Raw genomic sequence first — 23,791 nt, 5'->3', positions numbered from 1 at the left:
ATAGACATACCCCAAGAGACTTGCAGCTGTAATTCCTGCAAAAGGTGGCTCTACAAAGTATTGACTTTGATGGGGTGAATAGTTATGCACGCTTAAGTTTTCAGTTTTTTTTTCTTATTTCTTGTTTGTTTCACACACAAAAATATTTTGCATCTTCAAAGTGGTAGGCATGTTGTGTAAATCAAATGATACAACCCCCCAAAAAAAATCAATTTTAATTCCAGGTTGTAAGGCAACAAAATTGGAAAAATGCCAAGGGGGGTGAATACTTTCGCAAGCCACTGTATAAGCATGATTTACATGATTCATTATTAACGTTGGTTCCTGCATGTGACTGACGAGGATCTTCTCTCAAAGCTGAGACCTTGAAACTGAGATACTCCTCTTGGATCCCAGAGCAATGTTCTGGGCGAATTGCCGAATTGCTTATACAGTGATAGTGAGGATTCCTCCCATGTACAATCAATCAGTGTGTACAATCAATCAGTCACTCACATGAACCCAACAGAGTTGGTTATTAGAAAAGCAGCATTTATGCTTAACATACGATAACAAACATACGATCTGTGTACGATCTGATACACATAAACATAAAATGTTCCCTCACAGATATTTGACCTTATGTTAAACGTTTATGGACTACATTATATACTGAACATAAACATACAGTGAGGGAAAAAAGTATTTGATCCCCTGCTGATTTTGTACGTTTGCCCACTGACAAAGAAATGATCAGTCTATAATTTTAATGGTAGGTTTATTTGAACAGTGAGAGACAGAATAACAACAAAAAAATCCAGAAAATCGCATGTCAAAAATGTTATAAATTGATTTGCATTTTAATGAGGGAAATAAGTATTTGACCCCCTCTCAATCAGAAAGATTTCTGGCTCCCAGGTGTCTTTTATACAGGTAACGAGCTGAGATTAGGAGCACACTCTTAAAGGGAGTGCTCCTAATCTCAGTTTGTTAACTGTATAAAAGACACCTGTCTACAGAAGCAATCAATCAATCAGATTCCAAACTCTCCACCATGGCCAAGACCAAAGAGCTCTCCAAGGATGTCAGGGTCAAGATTGTAGACCTACACAAGGCTGGAATGGGCTACAAGACCATCGCTAAGCAGCTTGGTGAGAAGGTGACAACAGTTGGTGCGATTATTCGCAAATGGAAGAAACACAAAAGAACTGTCAATCTCCCTCGGCCTGGGGCTCCATGCAAGATCTCACCTCGTGGAGTTGCAATGATCATGAGAATGGTGAGGAATCAGCCCAGAACTACACGGGAGGATCTTGTCAATGATCTCAATGCAGCTGGGACCATAGTCACTAATAAAACAATTGGTAACACACTACGCCGTGAAGGACTGAAATCCTGCAGTGCCCGCAAGGTCCCCCCCGCTCAAGAAAGCACATATACAGGACCGTCTGAAGTTTGCCAATGAACATCTGAATGATTCAGAGAACTGGGTGAAAGTGTTGTGGTCAGATGAGACCAAAATCGAGCTCTTTGGCATCAACTCAACTCGCCGTGTTTGGAGGAGGAGGAATGCTGCCTATGACCCCAAGAACAGCATCCCCACCGTCAAACATGGAGGTGGAAACATTATGCTTTGGCGGTGTTTTTCTGCTAAGGGGACAGGACAACTTCACCGCATCAAAGGGACGATGGACGGGGCCATGTACCGTCAAATATTGGGTGAGAACCTCCTTCCCTCAGCCAGGGCATTGAAAATGGGTTGTGGATGGGTATTCCAGCATGACAATGACCCAAAACACATGGCCAAGGCAACAAAGGAGTGGCTCAAGAAGAAGCACATTAAGGTCCTGGAGTGGCCTAGCCAGTCTCCAGACCTTAATCCAATAGAAAATCTGTGGAGGGAGCTGAAGGTTCGAGTTGCCAAACGTCAGCCTCAAAACCTTAATGACTTGGAGAAGATCTGCAAAGAGGAGTGGAACAAAATCCCTCCTGAGATGTGTGCAAACCTGGTGGCCAACTACAAGAAACGTCTGACCTCTGTGATTGCCAACAAGGGTTTTGCCACCAAGTACTAAGTCATGTTTTGCAGAGGGGTTAAATACTTATTTCCCTCATTAAAATGCAAATCAATTTATAACATTTTTGACATGCGTTTTTCTGGATTTGTTGTTGTTATTCTTTCTCTCACTGTTCAAATAAACCTACCATTAAAATTATAGACGGATCATGTCTTTGTTAGTGGGCAAACGTACAAAATCAGCAGGGGATCAAATACTTTTTTCCCTCACTGTAAGTGCAACATGTAAAGTGTATGTCCCATGCACACAAATGTGTTTACCTCCCTGTTAGTGAGTATTTCTACTTTGCCAAGATAATCCATCCACCTGACAGGTGTAACATATCAAGAAGCTGATTAAACAGCATAATCATTATACAGGTGCACCTTGTGCTGGGGACAATAAAAGGCCACTAAAATGTGCAGTTTTGTCACACAACTCAATGCCACAGATGTCTCAAGTTTTGAGGGAGCGTGCAATTGGCATGCTGACTGCAGGAATGTCCACCAGAGCTGTTGCTAGATAATTTAATGTTAATTTCTCTACCAGAAGCCGCCTCCAACGTCATTTTAGAGAATTTGGCAGTACGTCCAAACGGCCTCACAACCGCAGACCATGTGTATGGCGTCGTGTAGGCGAGCAGTTTGCTGATGTCAACGTTGTGAACAGAGTGCCCCATGGTGGCGATGGAGTTATGGTATGGGCAGGCATAAGTTACAGACAATGAACACAATTGCATTTTATCGATGGCAATTTGAATGCACAGAGATACCTGGACGAAATCCTGAGGCCCATTTTTTAAAAGTTATCTGTGACCAGATGCATATCTGTATTCCCAGTCATGTGAAACCACAGATTAGGACCTAATGAATTTATTTCAATTTACCTATTTCCTCATATGAACTGTAACTCTTTGAACTGTAATTGTTGCATGTTGTGTTTATATTTTTGTTCAGTATATTTGTCTCCGTTTCAATTCAACACATGAAACCTTGGCAGCTAAGGGGTTTCACATGAAATACGTTTCCATGGTGTGGTTTCCATACGGTACGATGGTGTGAAAACCCCCAAAGTAATGTGTCTGGCGATTGACAGGATGCCTTGTTATCTGCTTCTTTGTAAAATAATTATTCTCTCCCACATTAGAGAATAGTAATGACAAATAAAATGGGTTTCTGGTAACAAAAGGATTACACCCCTCTAGAGATGGATGCTAGTCTTGTTAAATAAATACAATTCACTCGTGAATTATTACATAGAAATCCAATACCTTTAATTTTACATTCACACATCTAGAATTGTACAATAAGTTGAATGCAGTTAAAAAAAAAAAAAGCCCAATCCCAAAACAAGTCCTGAAGATTTACAGCTCGAGCAATGATGAATTTGCATGTCGTAAGGTGAAAAGTATTAAAAAATATATACACACACACAAGAAAAACTAGGACTAGTGCTGTCCTTGAGTTGTACCTTTTAATAAACAGAACTGGGCTGAATGGAAAGGAATTCAGTCGCTATAGAAAAGGCACCTTTAGTACACAGTACAAACATCTGGACACTTATACACCTTTTAGCTTCTAGTACAATGACAACTGGAAACCTTCACGTAACGAAAAACATCACATCTATACAAATACATTTTGAAGCAAAATATCTTCTTGGTCATACCAAAGCAGTACCTTGAAATGCATATTTTAACATTTAGTTCTAGATTGGCTCTGCCAGCAGAGGGCAACCCAGTGGATATAGCTAATTAATTACACAGTAAGTCACAATATTTACGTATGCAGTCGCCCGCTTCATTGATTGTTAACTATTGGCGACAGTAGTAACGTACGTACACCTCATCATGCATAATTTTGTCCACTTCTTAGAGCAGCGGTCATTTCTTGAAGTTCAGAAAAAAATTATTTTAAAAATGTTTAGACAAGTTTTCCTTTCACATGAAAAAGGGGGCAAGTCTACATTGTGTAACATCTAAATAGAAAAAGTATAGAAAATTCGATCTCTATACAGCCAGAAATACCATTTACCTTAAAATATACTCCCACCCTTGAATCGAAATGTCAATACTTTCAGAAAAGTAATTTGATATAAAATACTGTATCCTTAACTGAATTTTTTTTATGTAACATTCCTTTTTCCTCAACAAAATAAAAGCTTTTTTATATATCTCCAAAAAGGTATAAACAAACACAATTATATCTATATGTTTTTTTTATATAGAAAACAATAAAAAGTGACCAAGATACCATAGGTGGTTCTACGTTCACATGTTAGAGGAAACCCGTTTAGAAATGGCAATACACTGCCATATTCCAGGATCATCATCTGATACAACACAGTGTGGCACAGGTTATGGTACTGGTTACTGGCCATGGTTAAGATTTGCCCCCCCCCCCCCCCTCCCCTCCCTGTCTGTTGGTCTATCGGCCTGATCCAGTTCAGCATGCCTTGGTCAGGTCGGTTGATCCATCTGCCTGATCCAGTTCAGCATGCCTTGATCAGGTCGGTTGATCTATCTGCCTGATCCAGTTCAGCATGCCTTGGTCAGGTCGGTTGATCCATCTGCCTGATCCAGTTCAGCATGCCTTGGTCAGGTCGGTTGGCAGCTCTGTAGTGGACATGCGGTACTGGATCTTGGTGTTGGTAATCGCTCCGTGTTTCTGTCTAAGGTGCAATCGAAGCTGACTCTTGTGGCGAAAGTGCAAGTTGCATTTCTCGCACTGAAAAATAAGGGGGAAAAAATGGCTCGGTTTTCTGTCCATGAATTCTTTCTGGTTTAATAGCAGACACATCTGGATTTCAGTATATATATATATATATATATATATATATATATATACACATACACACACACACACACACCAATGCAACACTGACTGATTCAATTGTGTAGTTGGTGTACTTACATGATAGGGTGTGTATTATGGTGTTGTACTTCCATGATAGGGTGTGTATTATGGTGTTGTACTTCCATGATAGGGTGTGTATTATGGTGTTGTACTTACATGATAGGGTGTGTATTATGGTGTTGTACTTCCATGATAGGGTGTGTATTATGGTGTTGTACTTCCATGATAGGGTGTGTATTATGGTGTTGTACTTCCATGATAGGGTGTGTATTATGGTGTTGTACTTCCATGATAGGGTGTGTATTATGGTGTTGTACTTACATGATAGGGTGTGTATTATGGTGTTGTACTTACATGATAGGGTGTGTATTATGGTGTTGTACTTCCATGATAGGGTGTGTATTATGGTGTTGTACTTCCATGATAGGGTGTGTATTATGGTGTTGTACTTACATGATAGGGTGTGTATTATGGTGTTGTACTTACATGATAGGGTGTGTATTATGGTGTTGTACTTACATGATAGGGTGTGTATTATGGTGTTGTACTTCCATGATAGGGTGTGTATTATGGTGTTGTACTTCCATGATAGGGTGTGTATTATGGTGTTGTACTTACATGATAGGGCTTTTCTCCTGTGTGTATGCGCAGGTGACTCTTCAGCGTCTGCAGGTGACGGAAGCGAGTTCCACAGATCTCACACGGGTATGGCTTCTCCCCGGTGTGGATCAACACATGGGCACGGAGATGAGCAACCTGACGACAACAACATGAGACTACTGGGTCAGTGTGGTGGTGGCGAGTGATCACAGCATCTATCCAAGCCATTTTTTTTTTTTTTTGATTTAGTTTCAGGAATAGTATGAAATGAGAACGAGGGATATGCAGCATGGCGGTGGGGTCGGGGGTCGGGGGTCGGAGGTCGTACCCACACTGTGCTGCATAAGTCGGCATTACTCAGGCAGTAAGACAGTTCTAGAAAGTCAATAGCTACATTGATTCCTTCTGTAAACTTGTTGAAACAAGACAGAGAAGGCTCAGCTCACCTGCACGAATCGAGCGCCGCACGTCTCACATTTGTATGGCTTTTCTCCTGAGTGGATGCGAGTATGGGTCTTGAGGTTAGCTGGTCGGTTGAACTGAGCACCGCAGATGTTGCAGCGATACGGCTTCTCTCCTGCAACGCAACAAAATATAGACCAAACCGTTAGCTACCAAACTTTACTGAAATTACTTCTGGGTTATTTGACAGGGACACATTGATCAACATTATGTGATGGATTTAGCAAGCTGGCAAAATGTTCATCTGTGGCTTGCAAGCAAATAAACGAATCCCAGTTGCAGGAAAGTTATTGAGAACAACGTCTTTCACAGTGATGTCTTGAAAGCCTGTATGAACCTGTGTGGACGGTCTTGTGGCTGGCGAGGTTACCCTTGTAGCGGAAAGCAGCCTGGCAGCGGTCACACTTGTATGGCTTATCACTGTGGACCTGCAGCATGTGGCGCTTCAGGGCTCCATCTTCCGCAAACTTTGAGTCGCATTCGTTACAAAAGAACGTACCATTTTCTGTTAGACAAAAAAAAAAAGTTATCAATTATCACGTGGATTAGGACTATTTTATAAGCAGCTGGACTGTCCATTAACTGTTTATGTCTGCTTCCCAAATGGCACCCTATTCCCTATATAGTGCACTACTTTCCTTATATTCTCTATATAGCACATAGGGCTCTGGTCAAAAGTAGTGCACTAAATAGGGAACCATTTGGAACACAAGCCTATGTTTAAAAAAAGCAGCTTGTGCTCACCACAGCTGGAGTCGGAGTACTCCGAGTGCAGCTCTGCCATCTCCTCCGCTAAACGGGAGGCCGGGGTGTTGGGACACACTTCAGAGTGCTGCGGGGGAGGAGCGCCACAGGAGGTGCACTTTAAGTGGCCGATGTAGAGAGAGGAGTGGCTGTCAGCGCTCCTCTGTGATCCATCCAGAGATCTGGAGACACAAAACGGCTGCGTGTCAGACATCATTCCTCCACAACAACAATACAGCCGCAAGATACTGGGGATGGATGGGGGGGGGGGAGGAGACGCTACAAGCAGGCGACCCAGTGGAAGGCCGTTAACTAGGGTAGTCTGAATTATCACTGTTATATTGCTCTTAAATCTTGTGAATTGGGTTTGATGAATAAAAACAGTTAAACTGGAGAGCTTTATTGATATCTCACTGCCTTTACATTTCATGTATTTTTGATTGATTGATTTGCAAAGAGGCAACAAAAGGCATCTTAAAAAGATGCGCCGTAAAGTCCTACACACTGCCCACAGTTCCGCTTTAGTTTTACCTCAGGATTTGTGATCGATTGATCGGTAACACTGTAGGGCTCACCTGTTGATGTTGTTGAGTCGGGAGGCCTGTGGAACCGGCAGGTCCTCTCCGTGCTCACTGATCTTGGGGTTGGCGTGCGGGTCCAGGTGCGCCGAGTCGGAGGGGTGGGGGTAGGGGGGCAGGCCCAGACACTGGGGGGAGCGGAGCCGCGGCTCCTGCAGCCCAACATCCTCCTCCTTGGTGGCGCTCTGATTGAGCACGATGAACTTGTACTTCTTCCAGTTGCGTGCCTTTGGGTCCTGGCTGCCCTGTGGGGGCTGGGCACCACACCGGCCAGCCTGGGAGAGGGACAGACCAGCGTTCTTACTGCTGCTGGACTCGGTGGGGGAGTTGGGCTGGCAGTCAGATTTCAGCGGGCTCTGAGGGCTGCATATCAGGCCCTTCCGTCCGGCTGAGGAGATCCCCAGAGGGTAGTGCTGCTGGTTCACGTCTTCCTCTGTTGTCTGAGGACCGTGCTCCTTACCCAGAACCACCTTCTGCTGCTCGTGGGCCGCCCCAGCGAACCCTCTCTTCCTGGAGCCTCCCACCCCACCAGCCTGGCTGACCCCTCCCTCGTGGATCTCCTTCCTTATCTCCTCCTCCCTGGAGGACACGTAGCTGGCCACTGCCTCCCTGGCAGCTGTATGATGAATACTGGCCGAGCCCCCGCTCACCGCCCTGCTATACTCGACCTTCATGGCGCTGCTCGTGTCCGGGGGGGAACAGTGCTTGTGGTGGATCCCGCCTTTAGAGAAGTCAGCGAACGCGTTTTTGGCGTCTGTCAGCTTGCAGAGAGGGAAAGGGAACCCCTGGACGGGGAACTGGCCGTAGAGGTGGTAGTTGCTGGGGGAGTTGACCCCGTTGAACATGCTGGAGCCGTAGGGCCTTCCGTCTCTGAAGGGGCCGACCCGACCGGGCAGGTTGTCGACCACATCGTGGTGCCGGTATGCATGGACGTCCTGAGGTAAAAGCAAGGGGCTGACCAAGAACTCATCTCTTGGCAGCTTGTTGGCCTGGCCAGGGTCGCTGTGAGGAGGAGGAAGAGTGAGACAACAAAACCTGAACACGGCAGACACTAGATACCAGAATAAACACTTTCTTTGTGATAAATTGTTAATTTTGTTTACATTCCGTACTTTCTAATTGTTGCTGTGCGCGCCTCTTGACAGGTCGTAATTTGCAAAGAAGACGGTTCTTAAATCGTGCCGGACTCTAGCGTTCTGGTTAGTCCTCCGACTCCAGACCACATTTAAACCCTCTTCTTTAGGATTACCTCCTCTACACTTTTCCCGCTTTTCAATTTAAAAAAAATCTTTCAATTAAAATTGACATCCATTCCCCTGTCCATGTACCTGGATTTGATGAATCTGTGGCAGGTGTCTACAACGTGGTCCATCTGTAGGTAGATGGCTGTGTTCATGATCGCCATGATCAGACTCTCCTTCAGCGTTAGTCTAGAGGTGTACATGAATTCCAATAGGATGGCGAAACCCTCCGGGTCTACCTTGGGGTCCAGGCTGATGGCATTCAGGTTACACTTCAGGGAGTCAGTAAATATAGTGTAGAACAACCCACTGGAGAGAGAGAGAGAGAAGGAGGGGGGGGGGGAGAGAGAGGACTAGGATTTAATACCATGTACTGTACATAACAGCAACATGGAAACTGTGCTCAAAGCGGAGCCAAGAGTCAAACTGTGATCAAAGCAGAGAGAGAGAGAGAGAGAGAGAGAGGCAGAGAGAGAGAGAGAGGCAGAGAGAGAGAGAGAGAGAGAGAGAGAGAGAGAGATAGAGAGCGAGAGGAGGGGGGACAGAGAGAGAGAGAAAGTCAGAGGGGTACAGAGAGCGAGAGGAGGGGGACAGAGAGAGGAGGGGGTGAGAGAGAGGTCAGAGAGAGGACAGGGAGAGACCGAGGGGGACAGAGAGCGAGAGGAGGGGGGACAGAGTGGACAGAGGGAGGAGGGGGTGAGAGAGGGGTCAGAGAGCGAGAGGGGTCAGAGAGCGAGAGGAGGGGGGACAGAGAGCGAGAGGTCAGAGAGAGACACAGAGGGGGGGGGACAGAGGGAGAGAGAGAGCTGTTTCCTAAAAGCATCTTAAGGCTTCATTCATCGTTCGACTCTTGGTAGGAGCATTGTTAGATCTCAGAGCAGTTTCCCCAAAACCAAACCTAAAAGTTGCTCTTGAAAAACACTTGTTATTTAACATCTGCTTCCAATGAAACCCCAGGTGACTGTATTAACAGATACATGCAGTATAGACCACATAGACCCACAGTGCCATACATGCAGTATAGACCACATAGACCCACAGTGCCATACATGCAGTATAGACCACATAGACCCACAGTGCCTTCACAAAAGGAATCTTTGCGTAAACCATGTGTGAGATCATCAATAAAATGTGAACGTTTGCTTGAGTGTGCATGTAAACTGACACACAGCCACGACCATGTGTATGCACAAGTGGTGGAATGAGGGAGCTGCTTGAGAAGTATACAATTGGGAAAATATAAATGTACAGTGAGGGGGAAAAAAAAGTATTTGATCCCCTGCTGATTTTGTATGTTTGCCCACTGACAAAGACATGATCAGTCTATAATTTTAATGGTAGGTTGATTTGAACAGTGAGAGACAGAATAACAACAAAAAAATCCAGAAAAACGCATGTCAAAAATGTTATAAATTGATTAGCATTTTAATGAGGGAAATAAGTATTTGACCCCCTCTGCAAAACATGACTTAGTACTTGGTGGCAAAACCCTTGTTGGCAATCACAGAGGTCAGACGTTTCTTGTAGTTGGCCACCAGGTTTGCACACATCTCAGGAGGGATTTTGTCCCACTCCTCTTTGCAGATCTTCTCCAAGTCATTAAGGTTTTGAGGCTGACGTTTGGCAACTCGAACCTTCAGCTCCCTGCACAGATTTTCTATGGGATTAAGGTCTGGAGACTGGCTAGGCCACTCCAGGACCTTAATGTGCTTCTTGAGCCACTCCTTTGTTGCCTTGGCCGTGTGTTTTGGGTCATTGTCATGCTGGAACACCCATCCACGACCCATTTTCAATGCCCTGGCTGAGGGAAGGAGGTTCTCAAACCAAGATTTGATGGTACATGGCCCCGTCCATCGTCCCTTTGATGCGGTGAAAAAAGTATTTGATCCCCTGCTGATTTTGTACGTTTGCCCACTGACAAAGAAATGATCAGTCTATAATTTTAATGGTAGGTTTATTTGAACAGTGAGAGACAGAACAAAACAAGAACAAAAAAAATCCAGAAAAACACATGTCAAAAATGTTATAAATTGATTTGAATTTTAATGAGGGAAATAAGTATTTGACCCCCTCTCAATCAGAAAGATTTCTGGCTCCAAGGTGTCTTTTATACAGGTAATGAGCTGAGATTAGGAGCACACCCTTAAAGGGAGTGCTCCTAATCTCAGCTTGTTACCTGTATAAAAGACACCTGTCCACAGAAGCAATCAATCAGATTCCAAACTCTCCACCATGGCCAAGACCAAAGAGCTCTCCAAGGATGTCAGGGACAAGATTGTAGACCTACACAAGGCTGGAATGGGCTACAAAACCATCGCCAAGCAGCTTGGTGAGAAGATGACAACAGTTGGTGCGATTATTCGCAAATGGAAGAAACACCAAATAACTGTCAATCTCCCTCGGCCTGGGGCTCCATGCAAGATCTCACCTCGTGGAGTTGCAATGATCATGAGAACGGTGAGGAATCATCCCAGAACTACACGGGAGGATCTTGTCAATGATCTCAAGGCAGCTGGGACCATAGTCACCAAGAAAACAATTGGTAAAACACTACGCCGTGAAGGACTGAAATCCTGCAGCGCCCGCAAGGTCCCCCTGCTCAAGAAAGCACATATACAGGCCCATCTGAAGTTTGCCGATGAACATCTGAATGATTCAGAGGAGAACTGGGTGAAAGTGTTGTGGTCAGATGAGACCAAAATTGAGCTCTTTGGCATCAACTCAACTCGCCATGTTTGGAGGAGGAGGAATGCTGCCTATGACCCCAAGAACAGCATCCCCACCGTCAAACATGGAGGTGGAAACATTATGCTTTGGGGGTGTTTTTCTGCTAAGGGGACAGGACAACTTCACCGCATCAAAAGGACGATGGACCGTCAAATCTTGGGTGAGAACCTCCTTCCCTCAGCCAGGGCATTGAAAATGGGTCGTGGATGGGTATTCCAGCATGACAATGACCCAAAACACACGGCCAAGGCAACAAAGGAGTGGTTCAAGAAGAAGCACATTAAGGTCCTGGAGTGGCCTAGCCTTAATCCCATAGAAAATCTGTGGAGGGAGCTGAAGGTTCGAGTTGCCAAACGTCAGCCTCAAAACCTTAATGACTTGGAGAAGATCTGCAAAGAGGAGTGGAACAAAATCCCTCCTGAGATGTGTGCAAACCTGGTGGCCAACTACAAGAAACGTCTGACCTCTGTGATTGCCAACAAGGGTTTTGCCACCAAGTACTAAGTCATGTTTTGCAGAGGGGTCAAATACTTATTTCCTTCATTAAAATGCAAATCAATTTATAACATTTTTGACATGCGTTTTTCTGTATTTTTGTTGTTATTCTGTCTCTCACTGTTCAAATAAACCTACCAATAAAATTATAGACTGATCATGTCTTTGTCAGTGGGCAAACGTACAAAATCAGCAGGGGATCAAATACTTTTTTCCCCTCACTGTACAGGGAGTACCAGTACCAGATCAATGTGCAGAGGTACTAGGTATTTGAGGTAGATATGTACATGAAGGCAGGGTAAAGTGACTAGGCATCAGGATAGATAATAATAAGGTATTTGAGGTAGATATGTACATGAAGGCAGGGTAAAGTGACTAGGCATCAGGATAGATAATAATAAGGTATTTGAGGTAGATATGTACATGAAGGCAGGGTAAAGTGACTAGGCATCAGGATAGATAATAATAAGGTATTTGAGGTAGATATGTACATGAAGGCAGGGTAAAGTGGATAGATAATCAGGATAGATAATAATTAGTCAAATAAAGTAGAAGCAGCAAATAAGTGCGTGTGTGTTCATATGCGCCAAGTCTTGATTTAGTGCATTATTATAGGGTTATTATAGGGTTATTATAGGGTTATTATAGGGTAAGCATTAGAATAAGCAGCCTCAATATTTTTTGCCACGGGTGATAATATCTAGGAGCTGATCCGTCGTCAGTGCTGTGGAATAATTCTAATGTTAAGGTAAGACTGGAAAGGGAGAACTCTGATCCGAGATGCTTCCTGTCGATCCTCCCAATATCAACATGCCTCAACGACGCACTTAGAGAACGTTCTCTCCGCGTGGTGTTTTGGGGAAACGCACGTAACATCTTTGGCCGTTGCTGGAAAGATGAATCTTATTTTTTTTTTTTTAAACACTAGTAAGCCTAAATTACAATCGCGATCGGGAAACCGGGCCCAGAACAGTAACAAACTAACTGCGACTTGGCAGATCACTTGGGGGGGGGGGGGGGACGACGACACACACACACACACACACAGACAGATCGAGAGAGACAGCAAGAGAGCAGGAGGGTGCAAGAGGGAGGAAAGGGCCTTTAAAGTATCATTGCCATGTACAGAACAGCAACATGCAAACTGGGCTCAGAGCGTGACTGTAAGTGGGGAAAAAAAAAAAAAAAAGTGGTCCCAGATCTGTTTGGCATGACAAGGACTGACATGATGGCACAAACAGACTGGTACCCCCATACTAGAACCTGGAGTCAACACACCTGCAGGCCATGAGGACAGTCTTGTGAGCGCGGAACTGCTGTCTGTTGACCAGGATGGCCACGTCCGTGAGAATGTCCCGGCTACGCAGCCGGTTGAGGTTCAGCAGCACGTCGCTGGCGTGACGCGTGAACTGGATGCAGCTGTCTGCTGTGCAAGCCATTTTGTCGAGCTCTGGAAAAATGAAAAAATAAATTCCTCTGGTCAGAGCCAGAGCTTATACATACAATAGGGTTATATACGGCTCCAATACTGGTTATTCATAAAATACTTGGTATTTTGGGAGGTGAAAACCGGTGGAATATGGTTCAAACTGCAGGGCTCTCCATCCCTGTTCCTGGAGAGCTACCCTTCTGTAGGTTATTGCACCAACCCTATTCTAGTGCACCTGATTGATCAAATGAAAATCAGGTTAGTTACAACTGGGGTTGGAGCAAACATCTACAGGGTATGAGAGCCCTGGTCCCAAGGCACTAGTTTAATGAGACACATTAAGATATACACGGGAAACCATGGCAGGAAGGCTGAGTGCATCGAGCTCTTTTAATATGGTGCTTATTTTAATATAGGAAAATTGCACTCATCGCTTCTCACCATATCAGTGATTGCAGTAGAGGTTTGCAGCCAGTAGGCGGCGGCATTGAACAGCATAAAGTATGGAGCCTTCAAGTAACATTTTCTGTTCAGAAAGTGGGAGAACACTTGATTTCGTTATTGTTGGCACTCAAACATGAATATCGAGGATGAATGATAGCCTGAACCCTTATTCAAAAAGTATAGGCCTGCATTCGGCAGTCACAAAGACAGTCATAGCCTATGGTTATGTGGCAGCCCATAATTTAATGTCACATAGCAACATTGTCACATTCAGCATGGAAACAGAACAGTTCATGATATAGTCGAGAAATGCAAAACACCAGGTGTAGGCTACTTCTTCCCAAGAATACAGTATACTACACCATACATCAAAATACACCTGACTGGTTGACACACGGGCTATGACAAATTATAAGGCGACGTGTCTTTAAACGTGTCTTTAAAAAGTGTCTTTAAATGATATCGTGTGTGACGTCATCGGGGCACTTCTGACGTATTGAACATTCTGTATCGGATTCGAACTTGATTATTTTCCATCCGAACCAACACCACACTCCAAAGAGTTACATTTTCCCGCGATGTCGTTAATAAAACAACGGTACCACTTCATTTAAATCACAAATAATCTGGGATGGAGACAACCTTTTTTTTGAGCATGTCAAACTTTTGTGAATGCTCCAGACAAAAGTTGGCAGATTTAACTTTACTGTGCACTGATAGAGGATGTCTGAATGATTGATTATCATTATTAATAATAATACATTAAAACTACACTTAAATATTTTAAAGCAATCAAAAAGGTAGATTAAACTGCTCCATGAATTTTAAAATATGATACTTTAAATTCCTACCACAAGATATCCTCAATATCCTACAGTCTGCTTTCTAACGGGTAGCCTAATTTACTAGTATTACCTCATTTTGTCCGTCCAACCCAATGTAATAAATGTTTTTAAACGGACAGTTTCTTCACGTGGAATAGCACGTTGAACCAGCCCGTTCAATAACACGCAAACACATTGGACAAGTAGTATCACTCTGACTCCGTGCCAAGTCTTAGGCTGCCACTCGACACCACCCGAAATACATTTTAAAAAGATCATGTATACAAGTAAACAGGCTTTTTGTCAACGGTCAACATAGGCTGGAACCCACCTATGACTATTGCTTTAATATTTTCCAATTCTCAAAATGTATTTTCGGTTATTCACTTTTCAGTCAAATTCACAGATGAATAAGAGATCCAAAGTTTCTACTTTCGGACACTTAACTACACTGTTTTTTAAAAATCAGACTTCTTGCGTGGAAGCTTAGCAAACAAATAAATTATAATGCGGCAACATTGTATCTTCTAAGCATTCAATTACTGCAACATTGTATCTGTTAATCATTGAAATACTATAACTGCGACATTGTACAGTTTTCCTGTCAGGTTGCCAAAAGTCAACCATCCCTGGCCCCAGACAGATAGCACGCAGGTACAAACTTGTGCACGTAAACTAGGCTGTGGAAAGCTCCGAACTATATTTCCGTGAGGTAGGCGTGTGTGTGGTGGATGGGGTGATAACGACGAGACAAGACAATTCATATCTCGTGCAACCAGATCGATTTGATTATTTTCCTCCAAGACTGTCTGGATATCTAAAACAAGGTAGTATACCACTACTGACACCTACCCCTGCCCCTCTTCCCCAACACACTGTAGCATAACACCACTGATACATCTACCCCTGCCCCTCTGCCACAACACACTGTAGCATAACACCACTGACACCTACCCCTGCCCCTCTGCCACAACACACCGTGCAAGTTACTTAGTTATGCCGATGTGAATCACGTTATAATAAACACTGAAATAATTTCTGTGCAACACCGCTGATATTAGTATTAATACACAAAAATCTAAACTAAGTTTTGCTTAGAATTAAGAAGGCAGCATTTAGTTAAACTGAACTCCTTGTTCATTATTAGCAGTACAGGCACACTAGTCAAGTCTAACAGAATAACCACGTAATGTCATTACTGTTTTGTGATCAGCACAGTACAGTAACAAAAAGCCTCTCCTGTCAAACCGACACAAGGCGAACCGAGAGCCGTGAAGACAGCAGAACATTATAGAAGCAGATCTGTCAAGAGTACTGTCACCCCGCTGAACGGTGCGCTCAAAACAGTCCACCAAACACCTTCAAATCACTTAGGTTTACATGATAAAACACATTCAGAAACACAGCCAGCGCTACACCATCACCTGCAACGAAGAGCATAACTTCGCGCCAAATTACATCGGGAAAAAACGAATTTTTTAAAAAATCACCTGATATTGCTTTCCTAGAAACTTCTTGCATCACCACTTCTAAGAACCCCCAGTTCTAAGAATCTGAAGAGCTCAATTCTCAGAATTTGAGCTTGTGGCGATACCACTTTCCGAGGGCAGGGGAGAGTCAGGTTTTAATGCTTTCTGAGAAATCATCTTTCTGAGATTTAGATTTCCGTGCGTATTATACACCATGAGTTAATGCAACAAGTGTATTACAAAAGCAAACTTAAATTATTGCACATTTTGTACTATTTTTCTATATTTTAAGAGAAATGGAGTGGTGTTTTTTTATGCCCCCTACGTTTGGATTCTCCCAGACCTAGATGGTCACATGGGCAGAAGAGTTGCCTACGTCACCCATGCCTCTTAGCCCAGCCCCTAAATTCTCACAACTAATTTGCTATTCTGTGACATAAGCGAAGTGTCCGTTCGTCGCCTTTCCCTTTATTACCGACACAGAACCGAACCAGACTGCTTATTCACACGGACACGCGTTGCATAGGCCGATTTGTTGTGATATTATGTCATTTTTGTTTTTGCTTCTCCTGCAGAGAATATTCATTTTTAAACCCCCCAGTTCTACCTTCACAGCTATGGACTGCTGGCAAATCATCACAAGGGTTTGTTTGGGATGAGATTATATTTGTGAACCAAAGACATTTTGCTTGAAAACTCTCTTAATCACCGGCATTCTCCATTGCTGTAGCCTTTTTGTTGCCTTTGAGGCTGACTGTTATGCCAGGTTTATCTTACTATATGTTTGTCACGGTGGTAGCCTACAGTGTGAGAAGGAAGCTGTGATGTTAGCCTATTTGCTGTGATAAATAGCTTGAATCTAATAGAAACGGGCAATTTGCGCATCATAGAGAGCATAACGCCTTATGTTGTGGATGCAATAAGTAGCCTATAATGTCATTTAATCAATAGAAAATAATTATTGTAATCGGACTTCTTCCTATTGGTGATTTTTTTAAATGATCCCTTTGATATAAGAAAAGCTTTGGTATACTGGCCGTTTTATAATCGGTTACATTTGTTTAGTAATTTAGGTTATTGCGTTCAGATTGACCATAACCTCTATAGGCTAACAACTGGTTCAATGCTATACAGTTTGTCCTATATAATCGCTGCCGTCCGCTGCTATGCAATGCATTAACTATTTTCGCTCTCTCTCTGACATCCGTCAGCAGCCAATACAACCTACAGCAAACTTCCAAAACTCTATTACGTAGAGTGTAATCTAACCAGAGATGTTCAAATTGCGAATGAAAAACCCTAAGCATAGTATTGGAATAACATTAGTATAAGGCATTCTTTAATGCAACACAAAATGAGTCTACATCCCCTTTAAAACTCTTATTAGCCTTCAAATTAATAAAGACAAATAGGCTGCAATTAGGACAGCCTATCAATTTTAAAAGAAGGAATAATACACAGACACTTCTTCTACCTGCAGCATATTAAAACTTCAAGGCCATGGGCCAACATTCTTAACCCCGCAAAGCGCTAAAACGTTTATCGACTGCTTTTAGACTAATATTAGGCTATTATTCTAACGGACAAATATTTCATTGGTCATTTGTTCTTAGTCCAAATCAGAGAGAATCTAACCAGTTAGCACACTGTTTGAAGTGTGAACCACTCAGGTCGTTGAGTCAAGGCCGAGGCCAACCCTGAATTTCAAACCTCTTAATGCCATGAACTCTAGCGCTCCTAAATAAGCGCAATGAACTGCTCTCTCAGAAGGTGACTCTAATAGCCTACTCGTGGAATGTATTTGTTTAAAGGGGAATTTAAATACTATTTTGATGTGGATCTAACACTGCAAATAATTTACGGTTGATCTGAAGTTAAAGGCCCTAAGCTTTACAATGGACCGAGAATCATCATTGCATCAACTTGCCATGCAGTCGCCTGTGGGATGAATTGTGGCCTACACGTCAAACAGACAGTAGCCCGGATAGCCCCCAAATTATATCACGTGTGCAACGTGTAAGTGGATATTAAAATTAAATGCGCCTGGCTCAATGCCTGTCGAAATAAGACTTGCCTTTGTTAAACAGACGTGCAGCTTTCAAATACAGGCTACTGCGTCATGCATGGTGCATTATAGTAAACCTTGTGTGTCACCTTTATATTTTAAGTTCCCATTTGAATGATGAACATGGGGTTATTGAAGTTAGGCCTAAAGAAAATACCTATGGGCCCATTTTCACAGAATATAATGCTTTATGATATCAAATCTAATACTCGGTTTTATAAAATCATCTCCCCTTAAGTCTATTTTAGGTGACTTTGTATTATTTGTTCATTATCTGTTTACAAATAGACATAACCGCGAAATAACAATTTATTTTATAAACTCATTTTTACATTAACAGTGGTCACAAAGTGCTTTACAGTAACCCGGCGCTTGACAATACTAGCCTAACCGTAACGAACTTTGCGTGAAGGGCGTTCATCGCGTTGCCATTTCTGTAATGAACTTGTAATGTTTGAGCTATTTCTATGAGGATATTTATACTCCTAGTGATCTGTCTGTCTGGCCTACCTGTCTGTCTGTCTGTCTGTCTGAGCAAATAGAGGGAGGTTCGTTTTTATACACTTGTAACCTTAATCCGTTCACATTTTTTTTTTGTGTGCAATTGATATAGCATTAAAACGTTTATTTTAAGAAAGTACTTTTAAAGTAAGAGAAAAGTAGCCTATAAGGTGTTTGCCAATGTATGGAGGACAATTTAAGTGTGATATTTATGTAGGCTATTTAATCAATTATATATATATATAATCATTTTTATGTTGCTTTACACACTCTTAGAATTGTAAAATGTATGTTTGGAATAAAACAAATAAAAAACAGAACTTTATAAATGTGTTCCTTCGGATGTTTTTGTTAGTTCCAGCATGTGCTGTATAAAAGTGTCAATACTGACTGACGACTAAATACTTTCTTCTTTACTTTTCCTTCTTGGTTTGTCTTAATCATGTGTGGAGGGGACAACGCAACATCCTCTAAAGCAAACGGAGAGTTGCTGTACCAGAAGGCAACAGAGATTATGGAGTGTGTTGCTGTTTTTTGGGGGCTGGGAGTGGGGTTTTTTGGGCAGTATTCGCGGGTTGTTCGGTATGCAGCCCTCAGCACTGTGATTATATCATATCTATGGCACAAATGGCACCCTATTCCCTATATAGTGCACTACTGTTGACCAGGGTACTCTGTTTACTACAGTAGGCCCTATTCCCTATACAGTGCACCTGGAACCATTTGGCTAATCATTGGATTTTCAAGAAAGAAAATGGGCTGATTTCTGGTCACAGTCCGTCCATGACTGTGATGATGCTCTATTTCCTACAGTATATCTCTATTTATTACAGTATATCTCTATTTACTACAGTATATCATAGTGATGATACTATATTTACTACAGTATATCCTAGTGATGATACTATATTTACTACAGTATATCATAGTGATGATACTATATTTACCACAGTATATCATAGTGATGATACTATATTTACTACAGTATATCCTAGTGATGATACTATATTTACTACAGTATATCCTAGTGATGATACTATATTTACTACAGTATATCATAGTGATGATACTATATTTACCACAGTATATCCTAGTGATGATACTATATTTACTACAGTATATCCTAGTGATGATACTATATTTACTACAGTATATCCTAGTGATGATACTATATTTACTACAGTATATCCTAGTGATGATACTATATTTACTACAGTATATCATAGTGATGATACTATATTTACTACAGTATATCATAGTGATGATACTATATTTACCACAGTATATCCTAGTGATGATACTATATTTACTACAGTATATCATAGTGATGATACTATATTTACTACAGTATATCATAGTGATGATACTATATTTACCACAGTATATCCTAGTGATGATACTATATTTACTACAGTATATCCTAGTGATGATACTATATTTACTACAGTATATCATAGTGATGATACTATATTTACTACAGTATATCATAGTGATGATACTATATTTACCACAGTATATCCTAGTGATGATACTATATTTACTACAGTATATCCTAGTGATGATACTATATTTACCACAGTATATCCTAGTGATGATACTATATTTACTACAGTATATCCTAGTGATGATATTTACTAAAGTATATCATAGTGATGATACTATATTTACTACAGTATATCCTAGTGATGATACTATATTTACCACAGTATATCCTAGTGATGATACTATATTTACTACAGTATATCCTAGTGATGATACTATATTTACTACAGTATATCATAGTGATGATACTATATTTACTACAGTATATCATAGTGATGATACTATATTTACCACAGTATATCATAGTGATTATACTATATTTACTACAGTATATCCTAGTGATGATACTATATTTACTACAGTATATCCTAGTGATGATACTATATTTACTACAGTATATCCTAGTGATGATACTATATTTACTACAGTATATCATAGTGATTATACTATATTTACTACAGTATATCCTAGTGATGATACTATATTTACTACAGTATATCATAGTGATGATACTATATTTACTACAGTATATCATAGTGATTATACTATATTTACTACAGTATATCCTAGTGATGATACTATATTTACTACAGTATATCATAGTGATGATACTATATTTACTACAGTATATCATAGTGATTATACTATATTTACTACAGTATATCCTAGTGATGATACTATATTTACTACAGTATATCATAGTGATGATACTATATTTACCACAGTATATCCTAGTGATGATACTATATTTACTACAGTATATCCTAGTGATGATACTATATTTACTACAGTAGGTCCTAGTGATGATACTATATTTACTACAGTATATCCTAGTGATGATACTATATTTACTACAGTATATCCTAGTGATGATACTATATTTACTACAGTATATCATAGTGATGATACTATATTTACTACAGTATATCCTAGTGATGATACTATATTTACTACAGTATATCCTAGTGATGATACTATATTTACTACAGTATATCCTAGTGATGATACTATATTTACTACAGTATATCATAGTGATGATACTATATTTACTACAGTATATCCTAGTGATGATACTATATTTACTACAGTAGGTCCTAGTGATGATACTATATTTACTACAGTATATCCTAGTGATGATACTATATTTACTACAGTATATCATAGTGATGATACTCTAAGTATCTCTTTTTGGTCACTATATGAAGTGTCTTAGTGTCTGGTCACTATATGAAGTGTCTTAGTGTCCGGTCACTATATGAAGTGTCTTAGTGTCTGGTCACTATATGAAGTGTCTTATTTACATATTGCTGAATGTAGTTTGGGGACCTGGGTTTTAATGAGTGTGGTAGGAGGACTCTATTAACCTGGGCACCAGTCTGTTTGTGCCTTCATGTCACTCCTTGCCAGTCATACCAAACATGATAGCACAAACTGGGCCTGGGACCATGCTATGACTCTTTAGTCCACCTGGGTAGCTGTGTTTGTGGTGGCTCCACATCATGGACTGTCCTGCTGCCTCGTCTCTCCTCCGGTTCACTCCCTGGCACAGGAGGAGCATCTGCTGGGCTGGGGAGACAAGGTGACGTATGTAAACATCTGGAATCAGATTAGTCTCAAAACAAGGTATATGTGTGGTGCATAGACCACCGTGGTGAGGATGAATGTTGTTCTGAAATTTAGTCAAGTGGTCATAATAGAGCCAAAGCGTAACGTTTTAAAGTCCTCTGTAGCTCAGCTGGTAGAGCACGGCGCTTGTAACGCCAAGGGTAGTGGGTTCGATCCCCGGGACCACCCATACGTTAAAAATGTATGCACACATGACTGTAAGTCGCTTTGGATAAAAGCGTCTGCTAAATGGCATATTATTATTATTATTATTAAAGGGTATGGTTGTAATTTTTTAAAATGACAATGGCAAGATCCAGGGCAGGAAATAACCTCCAGAAGGACAAGAGGATCAGGAGACCTATCACCCCTTTCAGTTCAGAAAGGTCTTTATAATCCAACGCAATCTCATAAAATATGCGATATATTTACAGAATGTCTATAATCTATTCTACAATGAAATGTTTGACACAGTTGTATAAATTAAAAGTAACACAATGAAACTAAAAGTAACATAGATATCACTATATATCATTCTAAGCCCCCCCCCCCACACACACACATCCAAAACAAAATAAAGACGTTTTGATACTTTCTCTTTGTAACGAGCGTGCCCAAGAGGTAGATAAGAAAAGTGAAGACAGGAAAAGAGTAGTTCCATAAATAGCTACTGTCTATCCGCTCAGCCTCTCTCTGTGTTGCCTCATCGTGTCGCGGTAGAGCGGAGTCCATAGGTTATAACCTTTAGCACACCACACAACAATCTACCTACAGAAATGGCGACGATGACCATCTTGAACCTACTGTCGTGTAAAAATAAAAAATTTTTTTACAACAAAAGCTTGGAGACTGTATCTACGGAGGTCACCTGATTCCAATTCCACACAAGTCAAATGACCTCCGTATTTTACAAGCCAGAGGGACGACTCCCCCGCACCACTAATAATGTTTGACTGACAAATGATTACTATTTCCATTACTAAATTATTATTTGGGTCAACGTTAATGTCAGAAAGTATTCAGAGAGAGTGCTAAGTATTGAAAAATAAGTTGATGAAGTATTTTAGATTTATTTGGATATTGATTATAGGTTACCTAAACTTTTATTTTGTAAAAATCTAAATTCCAGGAAAAGATTGCCTTTTATTGTGCACTAATATTGAATTGAAAAGCCTGTCATATTAAAGTGCCCTTCAACATAGATCACATGGAGAATTCAATAAATCACATTTTGACGTGTCCCTCCCTCAACCCGTGTAATTTTTAGGAACATTTTAATGCTCTTAATCCCAACATTTCTCCAAGTTTCACCGTCGTTTTAAAGCCCTGCTTATTTGGTTGCTTTGACAAAGTCGTTTCTGAAGACTATTTATTTATTTCATGTGATTCATTTTACGTCTGTCCCTCACCCTGTTACTAGAACTGAACTCAAGTTTTAATATGGTGAAACTATTACTTTAAATATAATTTTCACAAGCTTCTATTCTCCCTGTCACAAGGTTTTTAAGAAGAAATCATCAACCCTGTCGTCAACCAGATTTACGGTCACCCCTGTGATGGTCAACCCTGTTACGGTCAACCCTGTTACTTTATTTGGCACCTGTTGTAGTCATGTTTTATTTAACCTCTTGAGATGGAAAACATATTTTTTATCAAGTTGAACATGTGCTTGTCACGGATTCTGCCGAGGCTGCTCCTCCTCCTTGCTCGGGCAGCCTTCGGCGTTCGTCGTCCCCGGAGTACTAGCTGCTGCCGATCGATGTTTCGGTGTTTGTCTTGTTTAGTCTTGAGTGTTTACACCTGTTCGCTATTATGTTTGATTGTAGTCCCTATATTTACCCCTGTCTCTCGTTTGGTAAATTGTGTGTTATTGTTTTGTTTCCCGTAAGGTCGGCATTGCTGTTTCGTATGCGTGTATTTGTTTTCCTCCCTGTTAGGAGGTTTTGTTTTGTATGTTCTTTTACTGGTTAGTAAAGTACGTCTGCCAGTAGCTCTGTGTCCTGCGCTTGACTTCGCTCACCGCATACACGTCGTCTTTGACAGAACAACACACCAAACATGGAGTCAGCAGGATCGGCGGTGCCAACGGGATCACTGGAGGAGCGCGTTATCCAACAAGCGGCCATGATCCAGGATCTTGGCACCGCCATGGAAGGGGTGATGAACACCTTGAG

At 41.4% G+C, this 23,791-nt stretch overlaps 1 protein-coding gene across 2 annotated transcripts; it reads right to left on the bottom strand.

Annotated features, from left to right (window-relative positions):
* Positions 1-3,284: 3,284 nt before the first annotated feature.
* On the bottom strand, positions 3,285-15,976 carry LOC311137150 (B-cell lymphoma 6 protein homolog). 2 transcript variants are annotated; one of them, XM_084171502.1, is made up of 9 exons: positions 15,926-15,976; positions 13,017-13,188; positions 8,604-8,825; positions 7,273-8,277; positions 6,698-6,879; positions 6,291-6,458; positions 5,938-6,068; positions 5,510-5,647; positions 3,285-4,762 (listed from the first exon to the last, which is right to left on the bottom strand). In XM_084171502.1, the coding sequence occupies exons 1-9, from the start codon at positions 15,954-15,956 to the stop codon at positions 4,619-4,621; spliced, it is 2,193 nt and encodes a 730-aa protein (XP_084027628.1). In that variant the 5' UTR covers positions 15,957-15,976; the 3' UTR covers positions 3,285-4,618. The 2 variants fall into 2 exon arrangements, with proteins under 2 accessions (XP_084027628.1, XP_084027629.1); XM_084171503.1 differs by having other exon boundaries at positions 6,324-6,458; positions 15,926-15,963.
* Between the last annotated feature and the right edge of the window lie 7,815 nt (positions 15,977-23,791).

Source organism: Coregonus lavaretus (genome assembly GCF_964263955.1).
Source record: "Coregonus lavaretus genome assembly, chromosome: 11".
NCBI classification, from domain to species: domain Eukaryota; kingdom Metazoa; phylum Chordata; class Actinopteri; order Salmoniformes; family Salmonidae; genus Coregonus; species Coregonus lavaretus.
The sequence above is the reverse complement of the archived record's forward strand: the minus strand, read 5'-3'. Positions and strand labels throughout refer to the sequence as shown.